The sequence below is a fragment of the Denticeps clupeoides genome, chromosome 10, assembly GCF_900700375.1.
Source record: "Denticeps clupeoides chromosome 10, fDenClu1.1, whole genome shotgun sequence".
In the NCBI taxonomy this organism is placed as follows: domain Eukaryota; kingdom Metazoa; phylum Chordata; class Actinopteri; order Clupeiformes; family Denticipitidae; genus Denticeps; species Denticeps clupeoides.
This window is the reverse complement of record NC_041716.1, coordinates 2,303,453-2,319,313: the sequence shown is the minus strand read 5'-3', so window position 1 is coordinate 2,319,313 and position 15,861 is coordinate 2,303,453. Positions and strand designations below refer to the sequence as shown.

Sequence of the window (15,861 nt, the reverse complement as noted above, 5' to 3'; positions counted from 1 at the left end):
GGTGGAAACGCACCGGGATGGGACCACTGTTCCACCAGTCCTCCGGTTTGCTGCCTGCCCCGCCCTCCTTCCCTCTGCTCCCTCACCCCAAGCATGGACACTCGCTCACCGTCTATATATATATATAAACGCCGGCACGGGCCAACTGCGGCTCCCGCTCCTTCAGTTTCTTCAGGCCGGTGTAGGTTTCCAGCCGAGAACGTGGCCAAGGAGGCAGACGGTGGAACTCTGGGAGAGAAGAGGAGGACGTGTGGTCGAAGAAGAAGAGCGAAGGAACGGTTTTGAAGGTTAACTGGTGAAAGATGGATACCGAGAAAGTGCCCAGCAACATGCCGGCACTGACCTCCTTCATCATGAACGAGGAAGAGCTGAAGAGGAAGCAGCGGGAGAAGCTGAAAAAGCTGCAGGCCACCGGGGGGAATCCGCGGCCCGCCCGCACCCTCTTCCTCTTCCCCCTGAGGAACCGCATCCGCAGGACCTGCATCAACATCGTGGAGTGGAAGTATCCTTCTGCAGTGGGGGGGTCACGGGTACCGGATGCCATTGTGATGCTGGGGACAGCGGTCGGGGGGGTCGTCATGTGAAGATTTCCGTTATGCGCCACGGACTGACCTCTCACTGTTTCGGGCTGCCGGTGTAAATACAGACTGATTAAGTTTTTTTTAATTGCTTCTCATATTCGATGCTTCCTTCCTGTGACTCCACGCTCTGCATGTGTGCAATTTGACATTTTTAGTTTAATTTAGTGGCAAAAAGTCAGCAGATTCAAGCCAAAGAACCCATGTAAGGCCCTGGCGCATAATTGACGGGCATTAATGTAAAGCGAGTTTGGCTGCAGCTGTCCCCTCGCATCAAGTCCAGCCCTCTGCTGACCTGGCAGGGGAATTCTCAAGCGGCGCCCCCCGCAGGCCGCCGTCCGGGGGCAGGGTTACGTACACAGCAAGGTGTGAGGTTTCGGACGGGGGACCACACAGGTTCGCGGTGTACGTGCTGAGCGGTAAACGCCGCGGGCCCCCGTGCGTCCAGGCTCATGCGGACCCCCGTGTGCACAGGTCACGGTTTCTGCTGCCTTTTAAAGCAGAATGTAGATTTACGACCCTTTACCAGCCTGGTAATACACGTGGGTAAACCTTTACTAGGGACCCTGCTGAATAATCTGGTTTTTATTAGCATCTGTTACCTAAATGCCATTAATCTCCCCCAGTAAATGAATAATGGAATAAAGAATGTGATCAGGACTCCTGAAATCACCGTCCCGTTGATGATCTTTGATGGTGCCTGTAGAAAGCAGGTATTTAAATGCCTGACTAACATGAATCTGCCCTTATAAATCCTGAGTGCTCACCGCCAGACCCTTTGAAATCATCATCCTGCTGGCGATCTTTGCGAACTGTGTGGCCCTGGCCGTGTTCCTGCCCATGCCCGAGGAAGACATGAATAACACCAACGCCAATCTAGTGAGCGAACTTTAGTTTTTGTTTTTTTTTTTTTTTAAATCAATTGCACCAAACCTCCAGTAAAAATGTGAAATGTTACTGAATTCGTTCGGGCCTCCGTCTGATGACTCAGGATGGTGGCGGCCATATGGACGTAGGAGAACAGCAGCTGCTGAAATGAAAAACGATCCGTTCAGTCGTCTGTTGAAAGGCTTGGCAGTGATGTGAACGCGTGGGAACGACGTCTTTGTTTCGATTGAACTCTCTGAATAGTCGGACGTTCCATTTTTTAAATTGGAATTCCATAATGCGGAGACGGTGAACGAGTCTTCCTGGCAGACTGGGTCTCTTGGTTGGATTTGAAAAATCCGAGACATTGGAAAAGATTTTCGGCAGGATTTGATGACTTTTTGCGTCCTGTTAAGGGTCTTTTCCTCTGGGTTTAAGCAGCAGATGCTGTTTTGAGCCACTTTCAAACCATTATTATGTGGTTATAAGACCTTCACATCACCTCATAGCACCCTCATCTCTTTCAGGCAGCCTTATCTGGACCTGTCAGGAAGCTGACAAGGATCCTTAACACAAACCGAATACAGTCGAGACCGCCCGCCAGCAGCATCGGGTCACAGTGGGGCAGCTGATCTCGGATCAGGCCTGCCTGTCATCTGGAATTCATAATTTGTTTATGAAACTGAAACTAAAGAGGAGCGGCAGGTGCTCGCCCCGCGGCCACCGGGCTCCTGCTTTATATTTAGCCGACACCCCAGCGCTGACGCCGCGGTGGGGGACCGATTCCACGCCACTGAGTGTGGGCTTCAAAGATAAACCACGGCCCCTGGGGGGGAATTCGGCAGAAATGGCTCCCCCACTTCTGGGATTAGAGTTTCTTCCGTGTTGACTCCAAGAGCCTTTTGGCTCCTCATATCATGTGTATTTTTAATGCTCAGTCAAATAGCTGAGCATAGCTCACGTGTTTCATATAGATTCATGCATTTTTAAATCTATTTCAGTTCTCCATCATCATTTAGGTCCGCTTTGGAACCAAATATTTTTTTTAATGATTCTAGAATCTGATTGGTTGAACTGTGTTAAAATAATAAGTAATTCTATATTCGAATGTGTGGCAAGAAGTATTATTAATAAAGAATACTGTCCACCCCTGTGTGTTTTACACTGGTGGGTTGATTTGCTTTATTAAATCAACTCTGGCATTCATATCTGCTGAGATAACGGGACTGGAAAAGTGAAATGCTTTTTCAAGCAGCGATGACACATGCCCCGCCATGTAGTCGTACCGTCCCACGGTGTAGGTATGGGACGTCTCATTCGATTTCATTGGCCTGATGGCCTCCATAACGGCCCCTCGGCCTGGTTCTGGCACCAGCCGGGTCTTGAAACGGGATCAGGGTGACGCGAGGGGCGCAGTACTGGGTCACCGTAGCGCCGTGAAAAACAACCACTTCAGTCCACGTTGATGCTGTAGGGGGGTAGTAGCCTAGTGGGTAATACACTCGCTTATGAACCAGAAGACCCGGGTTTGAATTCCACTTACTACCATTGTATCCCTGAGCTGGGGGGGGGACTGTCCCTGTAACTACTGTAAGTCGCTCTGGATAAGGGCGTCTGGTAAATGCTGTAAATGTAAATGTTGTAAGAATTGTTGTAAGAACCAGATGCAGTTTCATAATCCGTTTGCTTTGTGTTTTTGCATGAAAGAAAATTTACACAGGATGCAGAATCGTGACTTGGTACACATGAAAACCAGTTCCATTTCAATCGGAGATTCATTGCCTCTGTGGCTTTTATTCGGCAGGAGAGTCTGGAGTACATCTTCCTGGTCATTTTCACAACAGAGTGCTTCATGAAGATAGTGGCATATGGGCTACTGTTCCACGAAGGGGCATATTTACGAAATTGCTGGAACATTCTGGATTTTGTCATCGTCTTCATGGGGTAAGATTATATTTATGAAATTCTCTGGTTTTAACCTTTCATGGTATGAAATTTGATGGCTGTGGTGATAAATTGTGTATTGTGTGGGTGGTGATAACACAGCCTGTTCACGATTATCCTGGACACCATAAACACAATATCTGGAGTCCCCACGGAGAAGGGTGGCGGCTTCGACATGAAAGCCCTGCGAGCGTTCAGAGTCCTGCGGCCCCTGCGACTCGTCTCTGGAGTCCCTAGTAAGAAAGATCCACCAGGCGCCACCCTCAACATATGCAACATTGAAACAAATGCAAAAAAAAAGATTATTTTTGTTCTCCTCCAGGCCTGCAGGTGGTTATGAACTCAATCCTCAAATCAATGCTGCCACTTCTGCACATCGCCCTGCTGGTCTTCTTCATGGTCACTCTGTATGCCATTATGGGTTTGGAGCTCTTCAAGTGCAAGATGCACAAGACTTGCTACTACAAGGGCACAGGTTGGTGTGGAGCAATGAGGAACAGGTTCAACACTGTCTTCAAATCTGAAGTCAAAGACCCTCTGACTCCCATTATTAGGAACCCATTACAACATTAAACTTTGACTAATTTGGCGTGTCAAAGGTCACCTCATGTGCATCCTAATGTAATTGACCTTGATGCAATACATTCTAAATTGGTATGAATTTTCACTTGGTCTCAAAGATGAACTGATTAGAACAAAAAAAAATGTTTGGTCAAATGTCATGGCAACAAATAAGCATTTTATGAATAACAAAGCCTTAAATGAAAGGATTATTATTACGATCATTCCATCATTTTACATAAAATGCATTATACAGTTTCTCAAAATTGATCCCAATTGAGCACCAAAAATCCAAACATGGGGCTAGAGAGTCAAATGCTACCAGTCATGTTGAGAGCATTATATTATTGTCCCCTTTGTCTCACAGATATCCTTGCGGTTGAGGAAAACGAGGCACCTTCCCCGTGTGCCCAGGCAGGTCACGGGCGCCGCTGCATTATCAACGGCAGCGAGTGTCGGGCAGACTGGCCCGGGCCCAACAATGGCATCACGCACTTTGACAACTTTGGCTTTGCCATGCTTACGGTCTTCCAGTGCATCACAACGGAGAGTTGGACGGATGTCCTGTACTGGGTCGGTGTCCCCTGCTGGGTCTCTGGTGAACAGGACACGCTGTTCTCGGGACGTTGAGGCATTAACCTGTTTCTTTGTTTGTGCAGGTGAACGACGCCATTGGTAAAGATTGGCCGTGGCTTTATTTTGTGACCATGATCCTCCTGGGATCCTTCCTCATACTCAACTTGGTTCTGGGGGTGCTGAGTGGGTATGGAGCCTGCTGGACATTATGTTCATGGCACGTGTAAAATGCAGTTGAATCGATTGGACTCATCGCCCCTCCTTTCGTTCCACAAGGGAGTTCACTAAAGAGCGAGAGAAAGCCAAATCGAGGGGCGAGTTCCAGAAGCTCAGGGAAAAGCAACAGCTGGATGAAGACCTGAAGGGTTACATGGAGTGGATCACCCATGCTGAGATCCTGGACAGTGATGGTGAAGGAAAAGGTAAAAAAAGAACTTCCAGGGTCTATGCAATGCTCTGCGCTACATCTCATTTAATCCCAGGAAAATACATCCCAATCAAAAGTGGCTTCTTCCAAGATGCTAATTTGTTCTAATTCTATTTTTAGGGCTTCTTCCTCTGAAGGACAATGGCTCCGAAACGGACAGCCTGTATGATAAGGAAGGACTCAGTCGCATGGTTTTCTACTAGTAAGTGTAGGGAGAAGTCTCCTCAAATTTCAGAAGCATCCTTAAAGTGAAGTGATTGTCACATGTGATACACAGCAGCACAGCACACGGTGCACACAGTGAAATGTGTCCTCTGCATTTAACCCATCACCCTGAGTGAGCAGTGGGTAGCCATGATAGGCGCCCGGGGAGCAGTGCCCCAGTACCACCACTGCCTCCATCCTTACCGTCCCTGCTGATCCCGCCTCTCTTTCAAACTCTCAGCAGGCTGGCCCGCCGCTGGAACCGTGTCATGTGGCGTAAAAGCCAGATCTGGGTGAAGTCGAAGACGTTCTACTGGCTGGTGATCCTGCTGGTCTTCCTGAACACTCTGAACATTGCTACGGAACACCACAATCAGTCCGAATCGCTCACTCGCCTACAGGGTTGGTTATTAAGATCCAAGCTGCTGTGTATGTTACTGTTGTCACTGCCTTGTCATACTCGTGTTGTAAATTGACGCCGTGGTCACCTCGCCTTGCCTTCAGACGTTGTCAACACGATCCTGGTCGTTCTGTTCGCCATGGAGATGTTCATCAAGATGTATGCGCTGGGCCCGCGGGCGTACTTCATGTCCGTCTTCAACCGCTTTGACTGCTTCGTGGTGGTGGTGGGCCTGATTGAGATCGTCCTGATCGCGGCAGGCGTCATGTCACCGCTGGGCTTCACCGTCATGAGATGCATACGCCTGCTGCGCCTGCTGAAGGTCACCAAGTGAGTCGTTTCCTGCAGACTACAGACCAGGACGGGGTGTACTGTGAATGGCGGGGAGGCTTGTTATTTTCTCTGCTGCTGATTGTGCAGGTACTGGAGGTCTCTCAGCAACCTGGTGGCCTCGCTGCTGAACTCCGTCCGCTCCATCGCCTCCCTGTTGCTCCTCCTCTTCCTCTTCATCGTCATCTTCTCCCTCCTGGGCATGCAGGTGTTTGGTGGCAAGTTCAACTTCCCGGACCGGGAGGTGCAACGCAGCAACTTCGACAACTTCCCCCAGGCGCTCATCAGCGTCTTCCAGGTTTATTTCGCTTAAGCTGCTGCGCCGTTTCCACATCGGCGTCTTTTCAGAATGAAATATGAATATTAATTCTATGTTTAGGTCTTAACTGGAGAGGACTGGAACTCTATCATGTATAATGGAATCATGGCTCATGGGGGGCCGGTATTTCCAGGCATCCTCGTCTCCATCTATTTCATCATCCTCTTTGTCTGTGGAAACTGTATCCTTCAACACAACGTGCTTCCATTCTATGAGGATTGTTTAAATGAGGAGAGAAAAATCTGTTCTGATCCTTCCTGAATCGCCTCTGGCCAGATATCCTTCTGAATGTCTTTTTGGCCATTGCTGTGGACAATCTGGCTGAAGCCGGCAGCCTGACGTCGGCTCAGAAGGAGAAAAAAGAAGAAATGATGCGCAAAAAGCTGCAGCGGTATCATTTCAAAATGACTGAATACATCATCATTCCTTTTATAACGAAAGAATGGTGTATATGTTTTTACCGTATATATGTCACATTCAACCCACTAGGGGAACCGTGTCGGAGAAGAGTGAAGAGGAGAAGGAGAAGCTGGCCAAAAAGCTGGCAGAGCAGCGGGCCAAAGCGGCGGAGGGCATGCCCACCACAGCCAAGGTGGTATCTTTACAACACGCTAGGGAAAATGGAGCCACTCCTGCGTGATTTTGGTTCAGGCCACTAACACGGGCGCACCTCCACTTTCAGCTGAAGGTAGACGAATTCGAGTCAAACGTCAACGAGGTGAAGGACCCTTTTCCGGCAGCAGACTTTCCAGGTAACGGTTCGATATGCATGCGCCCGCACCCGAAAGATGAGCCGAGCATGGGGCAGATTCGCTGTGAGCTTTTTTTATTATTAGCCCCAGGCTGCCGGGATCACGCACCGGGGCAGGTTTTAAATCACGGCTCACGGCTATTTTTATTGTGCCTTGCTCTCGTTTTTATATTTTTGTAACGCTGAAGATTATTCTCCGTATGCTCTCCTTTTATACTCAGGAGATGATGAGGAGGAGGAGCCGGAGATCCCCATTAGCCCTAGACCGAGGCCTATGGCCGACCTCCAGCTGAAAGAGAAGGCGGAGCCTATACCAGTGGCCAGCTCCTTCTTCATATTTGGTCCTGAGAACAAGTGGGGACCCTCAGCATGGTCTCGAAATGTATTTTCCCAAAAAAAATCAAACGGGTCTGTAAATTATTATTTATTTTTTTGTTCCACTGAAAGGCTGCGAAAGATTTGCCACCGGATCATCAACGCCACCACCTTCACCAACATCATCCTGCTGTTTATCCTCCTCAGTAGCATTGCCCTGGCGGCGGAGGACCCCATCGACCCCAAGTCTTTCAGAAACCAAGTATGGCTCCAAATGCCTCTCTGAATCCGTGAAGCTTCTTTGGAAGTTTGGATACATGTCACCCTGTTCCCTGTAGGTCCTGGCCTACGCCGATATCGTCTTCACCACTGTGTTTACCATTGAAATTGTCCTCAAGGTGAAAATATTCAAAATGCCCTTTCTGATTTAAGGTTTGACTATTCCAATCCGGGTTGTGCTAGTTTGCAAGTGTGAAGTAACTTCTTTTTTTAATACATTTCAGATGACCGTTTATGGAGCATTTTTGCACAAGGGCTCCTTCTGCAGAAACTCCTTCAACATCCTGGATCTCCTTGTTGTGGGCGTGTCCCTCCTTTCTATGGGAATGGAGTAAGGGGGGAAAAAAGTAGTTTTGGTGCATTCATGTTCTCCAAGGTCTCCCTTGGCGACCATAACAGAGGTTGTCTGTCCTGTGCAGGTCTAGTGCCATCTCTGTGGTGAAGATTCTCAGGGTTTTGAGGGTCCTTAGGCCTTTAAGAGCCATAAACAGAGCCAAAGGACTGAAGGTGTGGATTTCCACACAAATACATACTCACTTGTTGTAGTTTCTGTGTGGTATCGTGATGCTTTGTACTTTTTCTTCATCGCCAGCATGTAGTCCAGTGTCTATTCGCCGCCGTCAAGACCATTGGGAACATCGTCCTGGTCACCATGCTTCTGGACTTCATGTTTGCCTGCATTGGGGTGCAGTTGTTTAAGGTGAGATGTTTTTTTTTTTCCTCCACGCTGTAAAAATGTGTGTACGATTCAAGCCTTGGTGATTTATTGCAGGGGAAGTTTTTCTCCTGCACTGACCCTTCAAAAATGACGGAGGTAGACTGCCAGTGAGTTCATCGTTTCTACATATAAAACACAAGTAATTAACATTGATGTTACTTCAGTATGAACAATAAACTCCCGTAATCGTCTTTCTCAGGGGATTTTACATTAAACATGTTCAGAATAAGCTGCACGACATGGAGGTTCGCCCGCGGATCTGGAAGAACAACGATTTTAATTTTGATAATGTGCTGAATGGGATGCTGGCCCTCTTCACTGTCTCAACGTTTGAGGGTTGGCCACAGTGAGTACATGGTGACACAGTGACAGCTTTTTACTCTCATTGTCATTGTGCAGAAACATTTAACCCCCACCCCCCTCCCTCCCTTCCTTCTCCCTCCCATAGGTTGCTTTACAGAGCGATCGACTCGGACAAAGAGGACATGGGTCCTGTTTTCAACAACCGGGTCGACATTTCCATCTTCTTCATCATCTACATCATCCTCATCGCCTTTTTCATGATGAACATCTTTGTGGGTTTTGTTATAGTTACTTTCCAGGAGCAAGGAGAGCAGGAGTACAAAAACTGTGAGCTTGACAAAAACCAGGTAACAAAAAAAGTTCCTATACGCCTATTTCAATTTGAAATTGGGGTTATATAAGGAATATATAATATATATTTTTTTAATTTATGCCCCATTTCCTCCCCCGTTCAGCGCCAGTGTGTGCAGTACGCTCTTAAAGCTCGACCCCTGAGGTGCTACATTCCCAAGAACCCCTACCAGTATCATGTGTGGTACGTGGTGACCTCGTGTTACTTTGAGTACCTGATGTTCTTCCTCATCATGCTCAACACACTCTGCTTGGGTATACAGGTAAATCATTTTCACCGCTTACTGCAGCAAAGGGGGGCCGTCACGTCCGTCTTTTCTCATGTACCGTGTCCTGCTTGTCATATGCAGCACTGTAACCAGTCTGACCACGTGACCAAGCTGTCAGACACCCTGAACCTCATCTTCACCGTCCTCTTCACTTTGGAGATGATTGTCAAGCTCGTTGCGTTTAAAGCCAAGGTGCAAAACTGCCTATAGGCTGCAAATTATGAATGGATGAATGAGCAAAGTTGATGAGAACTTGACATGTTCTTTTCATTGTTTCTAGGACTACTTTGGAGATCCCTGGAACGTCTTTGACTTCCTCATTGTCATTGGGAGTATCGTTGATGTGGTCCTGAGTGAAGTTGATGTGAGTAGACTGCAGACTTCCTCTTCCCTCAGTTCTTTCGTATTATCTACTTTCGTTCAAGCCTCTGACCCAGAGACATATGTTGCAGGGACTCAGTTCTAAGGACAGGGTCAGTATTGGTTGTCATGCAGTAGTCACTGGATGCTTCATTCACCAACATCTGCCCACCTCCATACACAGCGCATTCTTGCATCACCACTGTCACATTCACACCACAGTTTTCTGGGCACATTATAAACTGCATTAAAAAAATGGTGACGCCAGTGTTATAATGAAACCTGTTAGGAAATCATCTCAGTGTTCTTTCTCTGATTTCATGTGAAAACATCCATCACTTGCTTCTCTCCCTCTCTCTCACACACACACGTCATCCATTGTCTGTCCATCCCCTGTTGTCCTCCTCAGAACGCCCTGGCCGCGAGTGGAGGACTGTACTGTCTTCACGGTTGTGCTGTAAATATCTGCACGTGCTGCATGTGCCATGGGCCTGAACGTGTGTTCCGCATCCCCAAAAAATAATGTGGGACAGCAGATGACCCGGCTAAATAAAAAATAACATTAAATCTGGTTCTAAACAGTAAAATCTAATATCTAAACCCAGTAGAATCCAACTTTTGTATATGCATGTCTCGAAATGTGTACATGCATTAATCTTCATTAACATTGTTTCTTACTATGTTGCATTAATCTGTTTTTGGACATTTTTATTAAAGGTAATGAAGCAAAGTGCCTTGCTTTATTGTTTAAACCTAAATGTATTGAGCAATTGAGTCTGTCATGCATTATTTAAAGGTCCCCTGCCATTGATTTTTTAAAATGTTTTTGCTTTTATATTGCTTTTATGTCTTAGTGGTTTCCTAATACTGTATCTGACATCTCTTTCCAAAAGTTAGCTTTGGTGCAGAATTACAGCCACTTTGATCCAGTTCCACAATGAGATTTCCCAGGATGCTCCGTTTCTGTGTCTGTAGCTTTAAATGCTATCGAGGAGGAGAGAGGCGGGACGAGGAGGAGAGCAGCCTATAGAAGTTGAGATAAAGCCCCTTCTGACAACATAATGGACTAAGTTCCAGATTCGACAGCTCTCTGAACGGCAAAAGAGAATGGCCAAAGCTCTGGTTACACCTATCGCCATTTATAGCCACTGCAGGACCATAGACAGGCTAGGGGAACTCGTATTCATGTTAAATAATCAAATTGTAATGATAGGGGACCTTTGAAAAGGTTTAAGGACTTCGTCTAACTGTATTACTATTATGTGTTGTTTCAGGAAACAAACCCAATGCAAGCCATAGCAGTAAGTCCAAAAAAAAGTATCCAGACGTTCCTGTTCCTCCCCCCTCGTTTTTCCCCCCTCTCACTCTCCACGCTCTCTGCACAGGATGCTGAAAACGCTCGAGTCTCCATCACTTTCTTCCGACTCTTCCGTGTCATGCGTCTGATAAAACTGCTGAACCGCTCAGAGGGCATCCGCAACCTGCTGTGGACTTTCATCAAGTCTTTCCAGGTCAGGCTTTATGCACCGATTCGGTCGCTGGACCTTAGGTGTGCAGGACAAGTGATGTGCATGGACCTCCTGGGACACTTATTGTCTTTTGCAAAGCTGTTCCTCACTCCCTGCTTCATTTTGTTTACCTCCAGGCTCTTCCCTATGTTGCTCTCCTGATTGTCATGCTGTTCTTCATCTATTCAGTCATTGGCATGCAGGTACTTTAAATACAATCTAGATGCTAAATTTCTGTGTGTCGTACCTTGTGTTTGGATTTATATTCCTTTCTCCTTCAGGTGTTTGGAAAGATTGCCTTAGTTGACGGAACTGAGATCAACCGGAACAACAACTTCCAGACATTCCCAGGAGCCGTTCTGCTGCTGTTCCGGTGGGTCACGCTTCGTCTCCAAATGCATCGTGTTAGAGAGGGAAGTGCGTTGTGGATTTGTATTTTTTCCTTTGTACCTTCAGGTGCGCCACAGGGGAGGGGTGGCAGCAGGTCATGCTGGACAGCATGTACGGGAAGCTCTGCGACCCCAAATCAGACTACAGCCCAGGAGAGGAGTACACCTGTGGTTCCAACTTCGCCGCCTTCTATTTCCTCAGCTTCTATATGCTCTGTGCCTTCTTGGTAATACGGTCATAACATGCCCATATAATATGCTTTCTTGGACAGAACAGCTGAAGATGTGGCTGTTCCTCCTGTGTTTAGGTCATTAACCTGTTTGTGGCTGTTATCATGGACAATTTTGACTACCTCACTCGCGATTGGTCGATTCTCGGTCCCCACCACCTAGACGAGTTTAAGAAGATCTGGGCGGAGTATGACCCGGAGGCCACGTAGGTTGGGGGAACTGGCTAAATGCTATCAGCACGTTCCACCTCGGGTTCATTAACTGCAGTTGATGCTGTCGACCTGTAGGGGGCGCATCAAGCATCTGGATGTGGTGACGCTGCTGCGGAGAATCCAGCCTCCTCTGGGCTTCGGCAAATTCTGCCCACACCGCTCGGCGTGCAAGGTGAGACGATTAGGCCACAGGCTCGTGCAAGTTCTCAACATAATGTTGTCTAAACTCCACAGCGCTTGATATCCATGAACATGCCTCTGACCTGCGATGGGACGGTCACCTTCAATGCCACCTTATTTGCGCTGGTCAGAACAGCCCTGAAGATCAAAACAGAAGGTATGGGACCATATGCCAAGTGCTCTATAAAAAATCAATATATCAGTAATATGTGGTAAATGTCTGCATCAGGTAACTTTGAGCAAGCCAACGAAGAACTGAGGGCCATCATAAAAAAGATCTGGAAGCGCACCAGCATGAAGCTGCTTGACCAGGTCATCCCTCCCATCGGAGGTGGGTGGGGTTTAGTTATCAAAGCGCAACCTCAAATAAAATGGGAGCACTGTCACTTTAAATGCACGAGCGCAATCTGTTTCAGATGACGAGGTGACGGTGGGAAAGTTCTACGCCACCTTCGTCATCCAGGAGCATTTCCGCAATTTCATGAAGCGCCAAGAGGAGTACTACGGTTACCGGCCCACCAAGAAAAAGAGCGCGGCTGAGATACAGGTGACGGGCGGGTGGCAGGACGCCACTTTGTCACTTTCTGTCCATTGGCCCTCACCGCTGTCGCGGTTTCCTTTCCCACCAGGCCGGCCTGCGCAGCATTGAGGAAGAGGCTGCTCCGGAACTCCACAGGGCCATCTCTGGAGACCTGATTGCAGAGGATGAGATGGAGCGCGCGCTGGAGTCCGGAGAAGAGGGCATCTACAGGGTGATCCTGGGTTCACGCCGCGAGAATGGCCGTTGCGGTTGAGCTCCTGCTAACCTCACTCTGTTGTTCTCAGAGGACCGGCGGCCTGTTCGGGAACAATCCCGACGCGTTCTCGGCCGACCCCAGCAGCCCCCAGTCCATCCAGATCACCAGCCAGCGGCCCCTGCAGTTCTCAGAGAGCCGTCCAGAGGAGGCAGAAACCCCTCCAGACTCGGCCTTCCAGTTCTTTCAGACAGGAGCCAATACGAACACCAACAACGCCAACTTCACTGAAGGGTGAGATCTTGGAGAGGGGGGGGGTGAGGTGATCAGCTTTAAAAGAGGTTAATGATGATGTAAACCTTGCTCTGCTGGTGGCAGATCTGTGTATGAGAGGGAGGCAAGTCCACGGTCTTCGCCCGCCAACAGCAGATTCCCCTGCACACAAGGTCGGCCATCTTTTTCTAAACCTCAGAACAAATATGTTTCCTATCAATATGTGGGTGGTAGTGGCCTAGTGGGTAACACACTCGCCTGTGAACCAGAAGACCCAGGTTCAAACCCCACTTACTACCATCGTGTAGTAAGACACTTAACCCTGAGTGTCTCCAGGGGGGGACTGTCCCTGTTACTACTGATTGTAAGTCGCTCTGGATAAGGGCATCTGGTAAATGGCATAAATGTAAATATAAATGTAATACATCATCTACAAATTTTCCTATTCTGTACTGTATGTTCTTTGGTGCCACCAGCAGGGGGCACTACTGCGTTTCTACGAGAGGAAACGCCCAGTAGCCAACGAAGAGACAGACACTCGACTGAGTTCACAGTGAGAACAGACGTCACCCAGGTAACAAGGACTGCTGGACAGTAATGGGACTATGGATCTGCTTTATAGGCAGAACGTGCGGCTTCCAGTTCTGTCCAAAATTACGCAGCAGTAGTAAGGAATCCACCATTTTAGATTTTAGATAGATTTATGATTGATCTCTTTCGTGCAGTTCCCGTACAACCCCTCAACCTCACAATGGCAGCTGCAGGTTTTGCGGAGTAGAGAACATTCTGTGGCAGCCACTGACCAGCTGATCCACGAGGTACCGACTGAAGATGGATAGGAGTGTTTTTTTTACGTGGCATGAAGTGTAAGAATGTCAAAAGGAATGTCTTTTAACTTCAGGCGCTGAGAGATGGCGGCCTTGGACCTCTCGCCCAGGACCACAACTTTGTGTCGGTGACCAGACAGGAAATGGCCGATGCCTTGAACATCAACGTGGTGGACATGGAATGGGTGGCGAGGGGTATCCTCAATGGCCGCAGCAGCAAACGGCGCCCGGTTCCGGCGGAACCCGAGGAGCCTGCAGAGGCCACGAGTCAGGTGAAGGGAGCCACATCGCGCCATGTGAATTCTTCTCAAGGCTCTGTTCCGTAGCTCTGACATTACTGAGATGCACTCTGGTGCCTTCGTGTCTCCAGACCAGCCGTTCTGCAGCATCAACGTTCAAATGTTCTCACTTTTGTTAACATCGATTTTTATCAATAAAAACATCAATACACAAAGTTATTTTGGAGCTCACAAACTGAACAAGCTGTGTTTTGTGGTTCACCGTCTTCGTTAGAATCAGCATGGATTCAGAAGCAGAGCAGAAACGGCACCATGGCAGTGGTTCAAGTGTTCGAATGCATGACATCATTTTACAATCAACATGTAGAAAAATCAAGTAGTGGTTTTTAGAAACGCATTCAAATTTATTTATTTTTTTTAGAGGTCTTATTACAGAGTTCACGCGATGATAATGTTTCATGAAACCTCTGGGCTGGCTAGTTTCTCCTCGGTACCTGCAACTCAGACTGGACTACTCCACCACAACCTGCTCCTGGGCTGTGGATCCTTGGCCAGTGGAGTTTAAGGAGATTTTTTTTGTTAAATAAATTATCGCTGCTTGGTCTTATCTTGTGTGCACTGTAGCTCAATTGGACAGGCGCGTTAGCAATATTTGAGAATTAAAAAAAAAAAAAAATCCTTTTTACCTTCATTTAAAGAGATGTTTCATGTTTAAAATGCTCGATGTTTTAAATTTGGATGGATATTTCTGGAACAGTTCATTCCATACCTGGAGTATGGCGATGCTTGATGTTTTAGTTTAAATGTCAATGTAAAAGTACAGAACGATCTGTATAATCGCTGACTGCCGCTGTGTGACCATCATCTTGGCATCCTGGCTCACATTGCATGGCATGAGAAATAAATATATGTTTTCACCACTTGCATAACTTTGAGTGAAAGTCATTTGAGACGATAATCTGTGTTTCTCACGCAACACACATGGACTCCACTCTGGAATGGAAACAACTTTCAATTAATGCGGTCAAATAAATAGATTCTCAGATCCTAAACGAAACTAAAATTTTGTATCGATTTTGATATCAATTAGCATCTGTGTCGATACTTAAATTCCAGTTTCCCTGCCGTAGTGGTAGTTTTAGTAGCCTAGTTGGTAACACACTCGCCTATGAACCAGAAGACCCAGGACCATCGTGTCCCTGAGAAAGACACTTAACCCTGAGTGTCTCCAGGGGGGGACTGTCCCTGTAACTACTGATTTAAGTCACTCTGGATAAGGGCGTCTCGTAAATGCAGTAAATGTAAATTTAGCAAAGCATTTGAAACAACATCACTCCGAATTATACACTGAGTTTCGAGAGGGGCATAAAATTTTAATTGCCTCTGACGAGCAATACTGTATAAGACTAAGAAAAAAACTAAGAATGGCTTTGTCTTCGCTTTTCTCTGCATAATTGCACAATTGGAAAAAAAAAAACACTTCTGCAGCATGAGAACCGAGAAGTGCTTGTTTTTTTTCGCTTGGCTCAAAAAACATTAGAATTAATTTCTTTCATTTTTTTGTGTATTTATTCATTAAACTATTTATTATGTATGTATATGGTGTTCTAACTGTATTCAAATGATCTACAAATTCTTTATTTATTTATTTAAATATATTTTGAAATGTCGTTGTTTTGATTTTTATCCTCCTGTAGTATCGAAAACAGTATCGAG

The 15,861-nt window shown here is 47.0% G+C and overlaps 1 protein-coding gene across 1 annotated transcript; it reads left to right on the top strand.

Moving 5' to 3' along the window:
• The first annotated feature begins 59 nt into the window (after window positions 1–59).
• On the top strand, window positions 60–15,071 carry LOC114797903 (dihydropyridine-sensitive L-type skeletal muscle calcium channel subunit alpha-1-like). The gene is made up of 45 exons (XM_028993167.1): window positions 60–502; window positions 1,352–1,457; window positions 3,250–3,389; window positions 3,492–3,625; window positions 3,712–3,864; window positions 4,318–4,523; window positions 4,610–4,713; window positions 4,803–4,948; window positions 5,074–5,155; window positions 5,399–5,559; window positions 5,662–5,887; window positions 5,978–6,185; window positions 6,267–6,387; window positions 6,483–6,597; window positions 6,696–6,798; window positions 6,889–6,958; window positions 7,179–7,311; window positions 7,405–7,534; window positions 7,611–7,670; window positions 7,776–7,882; window positions 7,971–8,058; window positions 8,144–8,251; window positions 8,324–8,376; window positions 8,469–8,615; window positions 8,718–8,919; window positions 9,028–9,186; window positions 9,274–9,384; window positions 9,473–9,556; window positions 9,962–10,009; window positions 10,827–10,853; window positions 10,938–11,063; window positions 11,198–11,263; window positions 11,342–11,433; window positions 11,517–11,676; window positions 11,758–11,885; window positions 11,968–12,064; window positions 12,127–12,229; window positions 12,302–12,403; window positions 12,489–12,619; window positions 12,702–12,824; window positions 12,898–13,100; window positions 13,185–13,252; window positions 13,556–13,653; window positions 13,805–13,897; window positions 13,981–15,071. The coding sequence occupies exons 1-45, from the start codon at window positions 303–305 to the stop codon at window positions 14,230–14,232; spliced, it is 5,574 nt and encodes a 1,857-aa protein (XP_028849000.1). The 5' UTR covers window positions 60–302; the 3' UTR covers window positions 14,233–15,071.
• Window positions 15,072–15,861: the final 790 nt, after the last annotated feature.